Below are 16,031 nucleotides of genomic sequence, written 5' to 3' on the forward strand. Positions count from 1 at the left end.
CAGCCTTTCAGGGTCTTTGAAAGTGTTTGAATGTAAAGTATCTTTTGGCAAGGAGAGCACTGAATGATCATCCTTTAAATGCAAACAGATGTTTGCACACTTTTCTGATTGAGGCTTTGAAACAGCTGTTATGAGATTGCTTGTAGTATTTTAATGGGTACTAAAAAAATAAATGGCATTCGTTGGTCCTAGACCTGCTGTTGAACAATTGGAAGAGTGCCCTGTGATTAGATCTAATTTAGTGTTCAGTGGGCACTAGATTGGATTTCTTCTTATTAGTCTGGAGACACACTGATAAGAACGCTCTGATTAGGGTATCCTGCTAGCCTGTCTGATTTCCTGAGCTGGAGCAGAAGGATTCTTGAAAGTGTTATGGTGAAGCAGAACACAATGAGAAAAAGGGAGTCCTTGTGGACCCTGTGTTATATAGAAGGAAAAAAAAAATCACTGTGAAATTGCAGAACGGAGAATAGTCTTATTAATTATTTTGGATAAGACTCATCGGAATTTCTCAGAAATGTCATTATCCTTGTGTTTAAAAATACTGTCACAATATAGGCCTAAATTATTCCGCTTGTATTTTAGTCAAATTGTCCTGTGTAAGTGCCTTACATCTGCAGACTGTGCTGCTGATGTCAGGAGACCCATAGCTGGGTAAAGTGACACTCAACTCAGGCCTGGTGGCACCTTAAACTGCCCTGTCTGACTTGGGTGTTTTGGAAAAAGTTTTAGACCACCTGGTTGGTCTTACCATTCTGTGTTTCTGTCATAGAAGACTGAGGTGGGTAATCCAGTGTGATATTGTATTTGGCAGGAAAATAACTAGGCATGGTTAGATAATAAGGGGCTGTGGTTTCCTTGTTGTTTTTCTTGTTTTGTTGTTTTTTTTCTTAAACCCTATGGGATTAATACAAAATGTTGCTTATGAAGTTTTCATTATAATTAGCTGTCTTAAGTAGTTGACGTTCCCCACAGAAATAATTGCAATTGAATTTTTGTTAAATTGCTGATTTCACAAATATAGGTCTTCCAAATATGGAGTTGTACCTAACACAGCAGCAAACATCATTCTACAGTCTGACTGCACATCTTTTCTGTGGAGCAGGAGCCTTTCTTGGAACATGTAGTTTTCCATATCCTGTTTGAAGTTGCCCAGGGAGAGGATACTAGAAAGCTGTTGTAGCTGCTGTACCCTGTCCTCATACATTCTTTTCAGCAGGTTGGATCAAGTGTCTTCTGAGAATTTTAGGTCATTTTGTATTTGAGAGAGCTGTACTTTTTTCCAGAAAAGGGTAACTGCAGTCTGATTTTTTAGTTGTTTTTTTTTTTTCATATACAGTGAACTGAAACTTTCACTGGGGGAGCAATCCTTCCAAGCCGTGAAACAATGTTTGATTAATTAACATTGTTTGTGTATCTTGCATTTGAATATCAAAAGAATGGCGAGGGCTCCAGTTTAAGGTGGAAGTTTTCAGGTAACCATTTGCTGCAGACAGTTTGAACTCCTGTCCAGGAGCCCTTCAGCCTGACCTTGGTCTGTCTGGAAACTGGAACATATTTAAACGTCCTGCTCACCTGTCTTTCAACTTCCCTGGAATGTGGACCAGCTCTTTCAGGAGCCCTTGAGTTTGCCAACGTGCCTGCCAGTCACTGCACAGGGGGCAGAGCACAGCAGAGCAGCTCCCTCTCTCTCAGCCAGCGCTGTGACAGGGAACGCTGACGGCTCCTGCACAGTCACCGCGGTGAGCTGGGGGTGACGGGCACTGCCTTTGTGAGCCAGCATTTGTCACAGCTAAGCCATACACCCTCTGCAACCAGATTAAAACAAACATTCTGGGAGCCTTTTTATTGCAGCCCTGTGCTGTGTGCTTCGCAGGGCTCCGTTTCCTGGAACGAGGAGGTATCATAAAATCTCTGCTGCTTAAAGAGACTGTGTAGCAGAATAATATGGGGGGCGAGGTCTCATTTTTCAAATGTCTGGCAAGTATCAGTTTTCAATAAATCCTTCTCCTTGAGGAAATTTACTTTGCATAGTTACCAATCATAAAGTGCTCGGGCGTGTTGATCCTAAATCTTACAGTTGTGATCCCCATGGCTTAGTGAGCAAGGAAGAATCCCCCCAGTGGGCTCTCTTTTGATGTTGCTAAACGTGGATCTACTCCTGGGGTACAGATACATTGAAATCAGAGGTTTGTTGTATTCCTCTCTCAGAAAACAAAGCCGAAAGCCGAAATCTTACAGCCTTCTCCTCTTTCACCTAATATTCTGATCATTAAGGGAGAACTCAACACAGTAGTTGTAAAAGACCAGTAATATTGGTGGATGGAGTTTAACATATTGACAGATAAAATAACTTCAAAAGTGGCGAAAAATTATCACTCTGGGCTTTAAGTGATGTTTAAAATCTTTGTGCTCTGTGGAGTTCTTCAATTTTTGCATGAAGAAAGACAACAGGCAGTTAAAAAAGAGACCTTCTGACCAGATGTAAGGAGACAATGTTTTCACAGCAATGTCAAGTAGTTGGAGTAGGCTGCCCAGAAACTTGTGCATTCTCTGTCCTTGAAGACTTTAAAGACCAAGCTGAATAGAGCTCTAAGCATCCTGGTGTGACCTTGGAGCTCATCCTGTTTTGGCAGTCTAACAAGACAAGAAACCATTCAAGCTTCCTGCAATTCTGAATTATCCTGTGATCTGGTGAAATAATTATTTCTCAGATAAAGCACATGTCTGGATTAACTGTGTATAAATCACCTTTGAGTGAGGTTCAGACCAGGTGACCTGAAGGTCCTTTGCAACCTGTGTCATTTCTGGGTTCTGTGAATCCAAATTCTTAGTAAAATGACATATGAGCTTTTCTCTTGATGACTCTGAATATTTCTGGCTACACTCATCCTTTTAGTCCAGGACAGAATGCTCTCTGCACAGACCTGTTTAGTAGCTTTAGAATTGTTTTCCAGCCATTTGCCTCAAGGTTTTTTCCTTCAGATTTCTGCATTTAGGCTGCTATTGTGATAATGTTACTAAACTCAATAACTGCTGTTAAAGTGAGGGAGCAGCATCTGCCAGACTCAGAAATACAATTACAGTCAAGCACTAATGAAAGACTGCAACAGCATCTGCCTTTTCTGTGCCACTTGTGCAGCCTGGCTGATGCAGGTTCCCAAAACAACCACTCGTTCCTACGTCAGTGTGGAATTCATTAGTTCCTCTGACGCCAGTGCTCCGAGCTGGACCCACCTGACAGAAACTCTCCTGCTTATCAGAACATGAGGAACTAACTTCCTGATAGTGTAGAAAGTTGATAAAATGTGTTCATTCTGTGGTGCATCTGAATTATCATGTGGTTATCTGGAATCAGCTGTGACCTTATCAGCAGGCACAAGTTAGACAATACTGAATTTTAAATAACAGAAGTCTGGGTGCTGTGACAACACGTGCTTATAATTCTCCAGGTAGTAACATGAGTTACCACAGGGTTGTTTTATGGATGGTGTTTAGCTGGAGTTGCAGTTTTTTGGATCAGAATTGAAATCTTTCTTTAAAATCTCTCCAGAACAGGACTGTCAGACTGTCAGACTCCGTACTTCCTTCTCGACTCATTATCAGCTTGTGACTTTTCGTTTTTAATTTACTTTGAATAAATTTGTCATCACCATCATCCAGCTTCCTGAACATGGAGAAACACTTGAAGCTGTTTCAAGCAAGCATGATGATGATTTCACACTGGTTATTATCAATTGAAGCACTGACAGACTCTTCAGTGGTCAGTCATCACATTAGAAAATGTAAATTTTAGTAGATGTCTAAGTATCTTGACACAGTGAGAGGCAATCAGAATGTTCCCTGACAGTCCAGGCCAGTTTAAAACATTCCTGAAACCTAATATAATTATTTTGCCAATAAGTAAGCAGGGGCACACACATTTCTGTCATTAGATGTTGCTTGTCCTTGACTGCTGGGCTGACCAAGTACTTGACTAGATGTTGCCATATTGACACTTGAGCTGCTCTCCCGTGATAAGTCGTGTTAAATCAAAGATGACACTTGGTTCCCTATAAATGTCAGGAGAAAATGCTGAAAAATACATGCTAATTTGTTTTTTGACTTCCTGTGCCATGTGTTGTATATCCTAAGGAAAAGTTCCTGCTGAGAGTTCTTTCCTTGCTGCCCTATAGTGCCTTTGAATGTAGGTGAAACTTTTGGCTATTGATTTTCTATAAAGGTCACGTCTGTTCAATTTGTATTCTACTCTTACCCATGCAAAACTGTTACCCAGTTCTCCTCTTCCAAACAAGCCTCCTCTGCCTTTTATATCTGCCTTTTTCTGGTGAGTTCTCATTTTCCCCAGTGGAGTCTGGCATGTGGGATGTGCCAGCCAGTTCACAGGATGCCAAACATTTTCATTCTCATCATGTTGTCGCTGCTGTCAAAACACAAAGCTAGTAAAAGAGGAGGAGAAGTTTTTTTGGTGCCTCTGTGAAGCTTTTCTCCCTGGCATTTTGTTTTTGGCTCACTAATGTACCCTGGGTGGTTCCTGGTCCATCCCCTAGCACCAGAGACCAGCCTGCAGTCCCCAGCCTGTGCAAAGTTGCTCAGCTGCTGTTTGATTCTCCAAGTTGTGTGGTTATTTGCTGATAGTTTGATTACTTGACTTCACTGAGATAAAAATGCAAACATTCCTAGGGGTAAAAGCCATATAAACATTCCCATTTGCTCTTAAAACCCAATTTTTTCAATCATTTTGGGTTTGGAGTTCAGAATGTTATTTAAATGTTAATCACTTGAAACTGTGCTTGGGCATATAATTCAATTACGGGACCATCTTAATTATGCAGATGGTGCTTATGAGCAGCTGATACAATTACAGAGCCAATTCAGTGCACATCCATTTCAAGGGCTTAGCTGAAACACGTTATTATTTCAGTGTGTGTGGACAAATCCACTTTTTCAGGAAATGGGTTCATGGAATTGTAATAGTGCTCTGCTCAGCTCACTGCTCTCAATGGCATGTAAACCACAAGGTCTTTAACCATCCTCCTGTATTCTGTGGTGGTCCAAGGCTTGAGAGAGGTTACTTCATGTTTTTAACATATCCAGAGGGATGAAAATGGAGACTTGGGTTAATAATCCATCATCCCTCTGGGCAGCAGGCGGTTTTATTTCTGCTTGAATTTTTAACCTCCCTTTGAATGCCGCCCCACATCTGGAGGCCGTGTGTAACTCTCATCCAATCAAGCTGATAACAAAATGGGAAAATGAGTGGAATTTACTTTCACCATGAATTGGTGCAAAATAAATACCATGTAATTCCTGCTAAAGTAAGACTCAGCTTTTAGTGCTGTGCTTTCTCTTGGTGTAAGTCCAATAAAAGGAACCCTTAGTATGTTTTACAGACTGGTTCAGTGTTTCTGCTTCCTGGAATATGTTTTTCTCATCTGCCTTTGTGTTAGTTTAAAAAAAGCCTCTTATAGCCACTTTTAGCTCCATGTGAGGCCAGCCTTGTATACCTAATTAATAATTAGATGCCATTAGGGGGGCTGGGTTAGTGAAGAAGGATTAAGCAAAGAACTGGAATTTATCGAGGGGAATATCCACAGAGGAGATACTTTAAAACAACTGAGGGGTTTTAAAGGAAAATGAACCTTAATGCTTCTGGCCAAAAGTCATCATCTAACTCACAGTTAAGTAGGAGGAGAAAAATTTTAGGGATGATTTATTCTGCTTTCTCACAGTTTTGTGCTTTAGGTTAGATTAGGGACTACACATGTTGCATGGGTGATACACAGAAGAGGTGTTGTCACCTCAGAAAAGCTCTGTAGGACCTTAATTCCCACCTCTGAACTGTCTGCCCAAGCATTTTCCTGTTCCAAATTCCTCTGATGCTTAAAGGAGAGTGTGAACCTCTGTATTTGTGGCTTTACAGAGGATCAGTTGCTCTCATTTTTGGTATTTGGCTCTTAAGGAAATGTCACAGATTTTATCCCCATGAACCCAGTCACTGAAAATTCATGCCAGGAAAACTCGTCACATTGTGAATTCCATTTTCCAGCACTGGGTTTATTCATGTTTTGTTGAAACTAATGAGAGAATGAATCTGAATCCAGTGTATTCATTGCAGTTCCAGGTCAGCTTTGCTTGGGAGGATTTATTCAGTGGGATGGTTAGACTTCAAGGCCAGTCTTAGCACAGGAGTGAACAGCATCTGCCCAGCACAGCTCTGCTGTGTCTCCACTTCTTAAGCAGCACAAAAAGACATCCTGGTTATCCACGTTTAGAAATACAACTTTAGTTCTGTTGTAAACTCTCTTATTTCTGAGATTGTTTTCATTTTTGCTTCATGCCTTGTTGCAAGTACTGCTTGCAACATAGACTATCCCTGTAACAGTAGAAAACAATTAGCATCTAGTAAAGTAAATTGAAGTACACACTTGCTTTCAGGTTTTTTCCTGTGTATTTTAGATACCAGTGCACAGGGACAGGGGGTAGAAATCAAAGGATTTGTAATCCCAAGAGCATGTCTGGGGGTGTTGTTCAAAACTCAGTAGCTGGTTCTGCCTTCTCATACCTTGCTAAGCTGTTCTTAATGGATAAGGTACTGTACAAGATGGAAAGAGAAATGCATAATATGGGAGAACCAAGAGAGGATGAAAATTGCTTTGGCTTGGACACATGAATGGCTACAAGAAGCAAGCAGGAAGGGATGACATTGCTCTTTGCTGTGTTTCCTGTAGCCTAATATGAAAATTACCCTGTTACTTTTGGTGGAGCCAATGGGAGTGTGGATTAGGTGTCATGGAAATTCAGATTCCAGAGGGGTCATACTGGTGCTGCTTATGATTTCATAAAATTGTTTTAGCTATTAGTTCATGCAAAAACGTAACCTCATTTATCCATCATTGCCTTCTATGGGGTTTTGCCTTAAATAATGTCAAACTTCATTTTCCACAACATGTAGAGGAGAGAATTGAGGTGAATTTATACTGACTTTTCAGTAGGCTGGAAAGGTGAATTCTCCTCCGAAGCCCTCTCATTCCAGAGCATTCCTGTTCTCCTGGAGTTCTCCATACTGCTCAAGTATGCCTCCATCTCCCTCCATCACAATTGCTGGAGCCACTGGCTGCAGTGATGAGGCTCTGCCAAAACAACAGCAGGAGCAGAGAACTGTAATGAGTGTACCATGTTCAAAAGGTTTCAGGAATGCAAAGGCAGAGGAAGCACCTTCAGAATTACTTTTTGGAGCAAAAGAAAACCATCATGTGCAGCTGCCAAGCACACATTTCCTCCCTGGGAAGCTGCCCCGTTGTCTCTGCTGGTGTATGTGCAGTGTGTCGAGAAGGGGAGCTCCCCATGCTGTTAGTGGTGTATTTAAGATGCTGCGTTTGTTTGCTGAGGAATAGAGGATATATTTTCCTTTTTTCCTATAACCATATCCATCTTCTGATTTCACATTACTGTGGTGCCTTGTAGAGAGCCACAATGATGCAGCCCCTCGAACTCATTGACAAGGGAAGAATTTTCTACCCAAGAGAACTTAATTAACAACATACATTGTTTGCAATTTACCATTTTTCCTCAGGCTGAGAGTAGTCAAAAGATATGGATTTTGGCTTTTGTAAGAAGAATAGGTAATTTCCTGCCTCTTTTCCTTCTGAGTGTAAGATACCACCTATGCAGATGATGGTGACAATTTAAGTGTTCTTGTGTTTGATTGTCTCAGCAGGAGATCCAGCTTGTTGTTGGGTTTGTATATACTTGTTATGCAGGACAGAACTCCACTTGGGTGATCTAAGAAAACTTGCACAAGTATTGTCCAAGATTTTCTGGTTGAACTGACTGGTGTAGCTGTACAAAACATATTTTTTAAAAAATAATTTCAATTGCCTTTCTGCTGCTTTTTTCACAACTGCACAAGGGATATGGTGTGACTGGAATGGAGCAGGTTCATGGAATTGTAGGACAGTAGAGTTTAGAAGGTCTTCCAAGTGATCACTAGACAATTAGTCTGGAGACCCACCTTATCAGGTTGCTCATGGCTTTATTCAGTATGATCTTGAAAACCTCCAGCACTAGAGGCTGCACAGCTCCTCTGGGCAGCCTGATCCCCTGCTGATCTGTCCTGAGGTGGGAAGTGAGTGTGCCTTTCAGTAAGTTTTAGTCCAGACCTTACACTTCTCTTCTTGTCTCTGAGCAGAAGCACTTTTTTTTTTTTTTCCTTCCATGATCAAATTAACCCTACACTGCTTATCAAGAGATTTCAAACTCCCAGAATTTCAGTTAGACTTAGGACAACTGCTGGTAGAGAAAACTCGGGGGGAAAAAAAAAAAGGGTTCTTCTCATTGTAAATGAGTGGGTGGGTGCATGAAATAGCAAGGTGAGAAGTATTTGCTGTTTCTATGTATATTAAGCTGAAGGCTTCCTTAAATATTTGTGTAGAATTTTGAGCAAATTGGGAGGGGGCTGGGCATACCCAATTTTTGTGTATTTTAAAATGGCTAGCACTGTCATATATATATACATGTATGATGTATGTACACACTGTTACTGTATATTCCCCAGCTATGAGAGTACTCATGTTGACTGTTTTCTCACATTTTAAATGTAGGAGGCGAATGAAGCCCTTTACATGTGGGTTGGCTTTGTTGACCTGATTAATAATTTTTTATACTTAACCCCAAAGTCCGGTCTATCTTTATTTGATTACTACAAGATGAACAGAATTCTAAACCTTTTCTCTGTTTTCAGGCTTCTCAATGCCAATAAGATCAACTGCCTGAGGGTGAACACGTTCCAAGGTCTGCATAATCTCAAACTGCTATCTCTTTATGACAACAAACTGCAGACCATCAGCAAGGGGCTCTTTGCACCTCTGCGATCGATCCAGACTCTGTGAGTATGCAGGCAGATCACAAATGACAGCTCTCTCTTTTCCCACCAGAGATGTTGCCTGTCTTTGCAGCTGACATTAAGACAATTTGGAAGAGACATGAGTGGAGCAGCCCCTCCTTTTCTCACAGAAAGAAAAGGAGCAAGAAGCAGGAGTATTGCATCAGTTCAGCAATTGATAGATAGCAAGGCCAGCTCTCGACACAGCCTGCCCACAGTGACATAAATGTCATAAGTGTGCTAAGCTTGTACTGCTTTTTGGGAAGATAATATGTGCATTTGACTTGTAAAACACATTAATAGCAGATTCTATTAGAATCGTTACCTAAAAGTTTTAATGAGCTAATGAGTTGGAACCTCTCCTTTCTGGGTCTGAGTCCTGCTCATTGACTGTGGAAATGATGCCTGTGCTTGTGTGTGTTTATATATATATGTATATAGTTGGAAGGTGTAGGACCTGGGCATGACACAGATGGTATATTTCAGCTAATATTTCACTTCAGAGGAATGATATGTTGTATTATTTGATCCATTTAGAAAATCCACTGAACATTTTTGACAGTCTTTGCATTTGGAGGCATTAGAATAGGAATCAGAAGCAAAAGTACAGGAATGACTCAATGTTTTGGAGAAGAAGGTCTCATCCTAAAGCTGTGAGTTGTAAGATAATAAGGTAAATAGTACTCCTTCAGAGCTGGAGTTGGCAGCCTGATATTCCAGTATTAAAATATGTATGGGTACGTATATATACACATACTGGAATACACAGGCACATTATATATGTATATGCACACACATACTACAGTACTGGAAATTTTTGTATACAAATGCACAAATATACTTTAATACTGGAAATGCATTGGCTGAAATAGTTTTGTAAATGTTTTAATTCATACTCAAATGAACTCATAGGGATGATTTCTAGCACCAGTGTTTCTGCCACCTCCTCAGGCACAACCTGAGTTTTCCAAGAGATACCTGGCCAGTATGTCCTGGTGCAAACCACTGGAATAATCCCCTCCAGTTCTATATATGTACACAGATGTAAACAGGGGCTACAGAGAGGGTCCATTCACAGAAATATACAAGGTTTGTCAAGTTAAACAGGCAACACCATTAAGGTATAAACATTTCCCCTTGGTTTTCCAGGGTATTGTTGGCATTCCTGGTGGCCCTTACTTAGAATGGACTTGTAGCTTCACACCAAGACACTTCTTCATGAAATGTTTTGATTCATGCTCCCGTTTTTAATACTCCAAGTGATTGCCCTCTTCTGTGTTTATTCTGGAGCTACAAAACCAGACCCATATCGTATCTCTCTGTGCTTGTTTGTTTTTTGGACCTTTCACTCCACAAATGGCTCTACTGCAGCAGTCATCTTGAGTTTCTTCAGACCCTCTCTACTCTGTGTGCCTTCCCTTCCCACTCCTGCACAGCCATTGCCCTGTTGTGTTTTATACTTATTCTGTTAAATGACAGTCCATAAATATAACTACAAACAGAAAGGAAGTTTCTACAGGTGGAAAACAGTAACAGAGGCTATAACTTTACACCTCTGTCCAAACCAAATTGAAACATCTGTCTTTTCTTAAACTGTCTTTGCGGTTATTGGAGAGCTGTGTCCTGCTCCCCTGGAGGTCAGAGGAACTGATGCAAGTTAGCTTAACTGAGATCAGAACCCAGCTCTGGGAAAGACCTGACAGACTCTCCTGATAGTGCTCAGCTTTGTCAAGCAGAATGAACCAGAACAGCAGCAGAGGAATGCTGTTTCTCTCTAAGATGCTCCAGTAGATTTCTGTTACCAAAGTCTTAACTACCCAGTTAAAATCAGTGCTATAATACCTATTTCCAGTTGCACAGGAAACAGGTTGTGCAAATTTTGGTGAAGGATAAGTTCTACAGTTCAGTCTTGTAAATAAGACTTTTTGCTCCAGGAAAGAATACATATAAGGAGAATACTTTTACACATGATGAGTATATGAAAATATTAATTTCGGTCTTGTGAAGAGAGTCCTGGATCTCTTCTGGCTTTGCCCAAAGGTCCAAGGCACTTTACTAATTCACATTTGATCCCTTAGAAACTGAGTTGCTGATAAAATTTCTTTTAAACCAGGATACAAAATGATGTCCAGGTAAGGTACGTTTCTCTCAAAAGGCAGCATGTCAAGCTTTCAGAAGAAAACACAGGACTTGGTGACAGGAGGTCTGTGTCCTTTAAAGTGGGCTTTGCCACAGCAGTTTTTGTTTCCTCCCTCAAAGCACTTGCGGGAGGCTTAACGAGCTGTGAAACGTGGTAGCTCACAGAATTCTCCCATTCAAGTGCAGCTCCGTGTGGTTTCCGCCAGGCCTGGGGTTTGGTGGGTGTTTTTTTGGTTTTGTTTTTGGGGGTTTTTTTGGGGTGGGGAGCTTATTCAATGACTCCACTCCTCAGGTTTGCGTTCTGTGAAAAGCGGTGATGGAGCGCGGTGTCACGGGTCACTTGTGATTAAACATGCCATCCTTCTCGCAGACATTTAGCTCAGAACCCATTTGTGTGCGACTGCCATCTGAAGTGGCTGGCTGATTACCTGCAGGATAATCCGATCGAGACGAGCGGCGCTCGGTGCAGCAATCCCCGTCGCCTTGCCAACAAACGCATCAGCCAGATCAAGAGCAAGAAGTTCCGCTGCTCAGGTAATTCGTTTATCCAGCCTGTGCTGCACTTTCAATTCAGAAATAAGCAGGTCCAGAGAGCCTGCTAATCCAATCTGCGGGACAGTGTTTGCTGTAATGGATATTATGGAGCATCTCGTAAAATTAAATTTGGAAAATTCGGTTAGGTTGTCCAGAAAGCCAATTAGTTTATGGATTAAAATAAAATAAAATATTAAAAAAAATTAGAAAAGGCAGTCTATAGCTGTCTTCTGTGTGTCTCTTAAAAACAGAGGAAAAAGATAAAAGCTTGTGATATGTAATTGTAAAGAATGACTAAGTTATGAAATATTTAAGGAAAACAACAAAGATGTGTGTGAATCCATGTGGCAAATGTCATATTTTGAAGGTGTGGAAGGTGGCTGGGTTGTCATTTGTATTCAGCCAGAACTCTTAGTGACCTAATGAGAGCTGAGCTCAAGTAAGTTCTCAGATCTTAAAGACTGAAAACAGCGTGAGTGAGATTTTTATACAACTGGCAGTGGGCATTTCTGATCTGGGGTGGCATCGAGTCACAAACTTTCATAGACTTATTGTCTTTATATCCACAAGTAGCATGCCTTAATTCAAGCGAAACTGTTGGTAAGACTTTTGGTTTCATCAAGTTTTGAATCAAAATTTGCGTCATAATTTAGGCAAAGGTTTTGTGTTGTGAGCTAAATGGAAAAACGTTCGCACTTGAAAATAACCTCCAAAGTAATATAAACAGCTTTTTTCAACCCTAGCTCTTCTTTATGATTCAGCTGTCAGTAAAAGGACATTTGTTGCCTTGCACAGCACAACTAAGCTTCTTCATGTGTTTTTCCTATTGCTTATATTGGTTATATGTATTTTAGATGACTGCTCTTTTTTTTTATATTGTAATGACAAGCAGGTTTCAGTGAGCAAATCTATCAGTGTGTACCAAGAAGAAAAATGACTGTTATTGATGGAGTACCTTGCAGTGTTTTCTATGAAAATTACTATGATTTTTCTCTTTTTCCTCTGAAAAGAAACATGATTAATTGTGTTCCTGGTGGTAAAAGATTAATGACTCTAGATGGGGATGCAGCATGAAGCTGAGTGGCAGCAACCCAAAACAAGCTGTTGTGCTTTGTGCATCTCTGAGAGCAATATGCCGAGCTAAACCTTCCCTTTATGGGGAAAATAAAATAAAGATAACTTCATTTGCAGCCAGCTTTTCTTGGGCAGGCTTGTTAAGGTCTTTAATCCCTTGTGACTCGAGCCACAAAATTATTATCAGACCTGAAATTATGACATATTTTGTCTAGGTTTCTGGATTGTGTCCATCATAGTAACAAGATAATTAGTCGGTAATATTCATATTTAAAGAAACTGGAAATGAAAATGCATAAATATAATTTAGAAAGGAAAGTAGACTGCAGAAACAGATCTGTATAAACCTGTACCCAATTTGCCATTGTTATTTTCTTCTGCTTTTATTAATAGGCTGGAGAAATTAATGTTATGTATGTGCATGCATGCTTTGAACAATGGTACAGGGGATTGGATAAGGCAAACACCATCTGATATCACTTAGGAAAAGTCACAGCTAAGAAGAGCTACAGTGCAGAACACAGTACCTGGTGATGCTGAGAAGAATATTTTGTGTGAGTTCTTATCTTGGGGGTCCTTTCCTTGAGGCATTGGGCTGTTTTTCCCTTGGTCTGCAGCTCTACATCTATATCAAAACCACATGGAAAAGGCATAAACCTGACTTATGAAGGAGGAGAACAGGGATTGCACAGCTTCAGAACAAAGATTTCAGCTGGATGAGAACTAATGCTATTCAAAAGCTCAATAGAGAAGATATTTTTGCCTGTAGAGTTTCCAGATGGTGATGAGATACATTGAACTCGACTTGCTGTCTGCTCACATGAGACAGGGGAACGTCTAATGGTTTAGAAAATCTGAGTTTGTAAATCAATCCGGAGAACAGACATCCTTGGCACCTGTTCTGCTCAACTTGTCCCTTTGAATCATGGCTGCTTCAGGCTTGGCATTTAGCAGGAATTTTCCATGTTTTCATTTTGAGGAATATGTTTCATCCCGGGATTTAACACAGCAGTCTCTGGGCAGAAATGTCCATGAGGTATGAATCTTCATCACTCAGAGTATTGAGCAGTGCTTTGTGTTATCCAGGGATGAGCCTGCACAGTCCCACTGGGATGGCAATGCTTAGTAAATTGTCAGTGTCCTTGCTGGCTGTGGGATTCTCCCTCTCCAGGTTTTACATCTTTTGCTTGGTGAACGAGAAAAGAATTTTTGTTTTAAAGCCTTTTGTAAATATGTATCTGTTTCTCAAAGGATTCTTATTTCAGGATCCTGATATTTTCATGTAGTTTGTTTAATACATTTAGTACATTTCAGTGGTCAGAAAGTTGGTTTTGGAGGTGGGGGGAAACACAGGAAATATGAGGGGTTAGTTAAGGAAGCAATGGGAAGGGTTTTATCCTGATCTGGTCTTTGACCTTTGAGAAGAGATGAGGATGCACAGGAAATGTGAGCTCTGTGGGAGCAGAGTTACTCAGCCAAGGTCAGCATCACACCAGTGAGCAGTTAATTCTAGGTGAGCTTGATACTTTGACACCAGGGAAAGGACCAGTTTTGAAGTCAGAAAATTCTGAGGTCGTCCTGAAGCAATTTATGTGTTTTCCACCTTCCATTTTACAAGGGCATGTCGTGACAGGACAAGGGGGAGTGGGTTTAACCTGTAAAATGGTCAGTTTAAATTAGGTATTAGGAAGAAATTGTTTCCTGTGAGGGTGGGGAGGCCCTGGCACAGGTTGCCCAGAGCAACCTGGTATAGTGGAAGGTGTCCCTGCCCATGGCAGGAGGGTGGAATTTTTTAAGATCCCTTTCAGCCTCAGCCGTTCTATGATTCTATAATCAAAAAGGGGACTGTCAGAAAGGACCTGGCATGAGAAAAAAACGTGACTGTTCAGTAAATTAAGGGAAGAAAGGGAAGTGTTTTTTATACAAGGGTAGGAGAGAGGAGTGCTTAACAGGAACAGGGTTGAAAAGCTGAGATGTTTGATATTTCGTCAGTGGGCAATGGTCAAGGAGCACCAAGAAAGTCATGTCAAGAGGATACACTCAGAGATGCAGATGGGCTAAATGGAACTGTATTTGATAATTAAATGAACCCATGAGGATAAAAAAAAAATCAGATCTAGAAAACTTCATTCTGCACACTGCTTCCTTCAGGTTTCATTCCAGCTCCCCACCATCCTTTAAGATAATATTTAGCAAGAAGTACTTGCTTTGTTTTTTCAGTTGATCCCTTTTTTCAATTGAGGCACCTTCCCCAGATGCCATTTCCTCCCAGCACCAAATGACTCAAGCTTTTACTGATAACAGCGCAGCAGCATCTGCAAAGGTTATGAGTGGCCATAGGAAGGAGCTTCTGTGCAACAGGTAGATAATGTCCACAATTCTTTTCAAAAGGAGAATTGGAAGCATTATAGCATGAAATGAAAGAACAGCAGGGAGAGGGGCATGTTTTTGCCCAGGGCTGTTAGACAGGCAAAGCTGTTGAATATACCATCAAATATGTTTAAGCATCAGATTGCAATGGATACTATTTCCCATGATTTTCTGCTTGCTATTTTAGTGCATTTAATACAATGCACTAAAATAATAATAAAGCTCCCTGTTGCTCAGCTGTCTCCCCACAGCTATAGAATCTGAGGCTAAAAAATCTGAGACCTTCTCTTGACAGAGAAATTGGAGGACCAGGCTGTGGCTAATTCTCTCTCTCTTCTGTTTAGAAAAGGGAAATGCTGTCATTTGCAGTGGCAGTAGTGAAATTCTGATGATCATTTTCTTTTTTTTCTGCATCTGCCCACTATGACCACCCATGGATCCAGTGGTGCTTTCCAGCATTAGGTCAGTGGAGGCTCCCATTCTTAGTGGGGAGAAGAGGAAAAAAGATCAACACAAATATCCTGCCCAGTAGCATTTGATTAAGTTCACTACACAGCAGTTTTGTTTTCTAAAGCAGCACTGGGCTTTAGGAGGAAGGGAAATGAATCTATGAGCAGATTGTGTTGTCTCTGTGGTAGCTTATTGTCACTTCAAGAGTTGGCAGGATCCTTGATTGCTGTGTGACACTGTGTATGAAAGAGGTTTTGGAAAGAATTGCCTTTGTATTCATCTGTATATCTATTTTTCCCTGTGATATGTTTGCATTTTTTTTAGTGTATTGTGTATTTCAAAAGCAATGAAAGTTCCCCCTGCTGCACTGACACAAACTCTCTCTGATAATGATCAAAGCAACGTGTATCTACAAATACCACATCACAAAAGCTTTTTATCTTCTAATTCTTAGAAATAAGACTCTTACAAAGAAGATTGTTATTTGAAATACTATGAAGTAAAGCTCTCCTCCTGCCTCCTCCTGCATCGGGGCATACGTTGTATCTAAGTGACTTTAATTGTCACTTCAGTTCCAGAT

At 40.7% G+C, this 16,031-nt stretch overlaps 1 protein-coding gene across 2 annotated transcripts in view; it reads left to right on the forward strand.

Moving 5' to 3' along the window:
* SLIT3 (slit guidance ligand 3) overlaps window positions 1-16,031 on the forward strand; it is a 477,403-nt gene that overhangs the window by 339,257 nt on the left and 122,115 nt on the right. For both annotated transcript variants that reach the window (XM_027643335.1, XM_027643336.1), the window contains 2 exons: window positions 8,744-8,887; window positions 11,394-11,557. In XM_027643335.1, coding sequence (XP_027499136.1) covers window positions 8,744-8,887; window positions 11,394-11,557 — 308 coding nt within the window. The remainder of the gene's footprint in view (window positions 1-8,743; window positions 8,888-11,393; window positions 11,558-16,031) is intronic.

Source organism: Corapipo altera, unplaced genomic scaffold (genome assembly GCF_003945725.1).
Source record: "Corapipo altera isolate COAL_440 unplaced genomic scaffold, ASM394572v1 75, whole genome shotgun sequence".
In the NCBI taxonomy this organism is placed as follows: Eukaryota; Metazoa; Chordata; class Aves; order Passeriformes; family Pipridae; genus Corapipo; species Corapipo altera.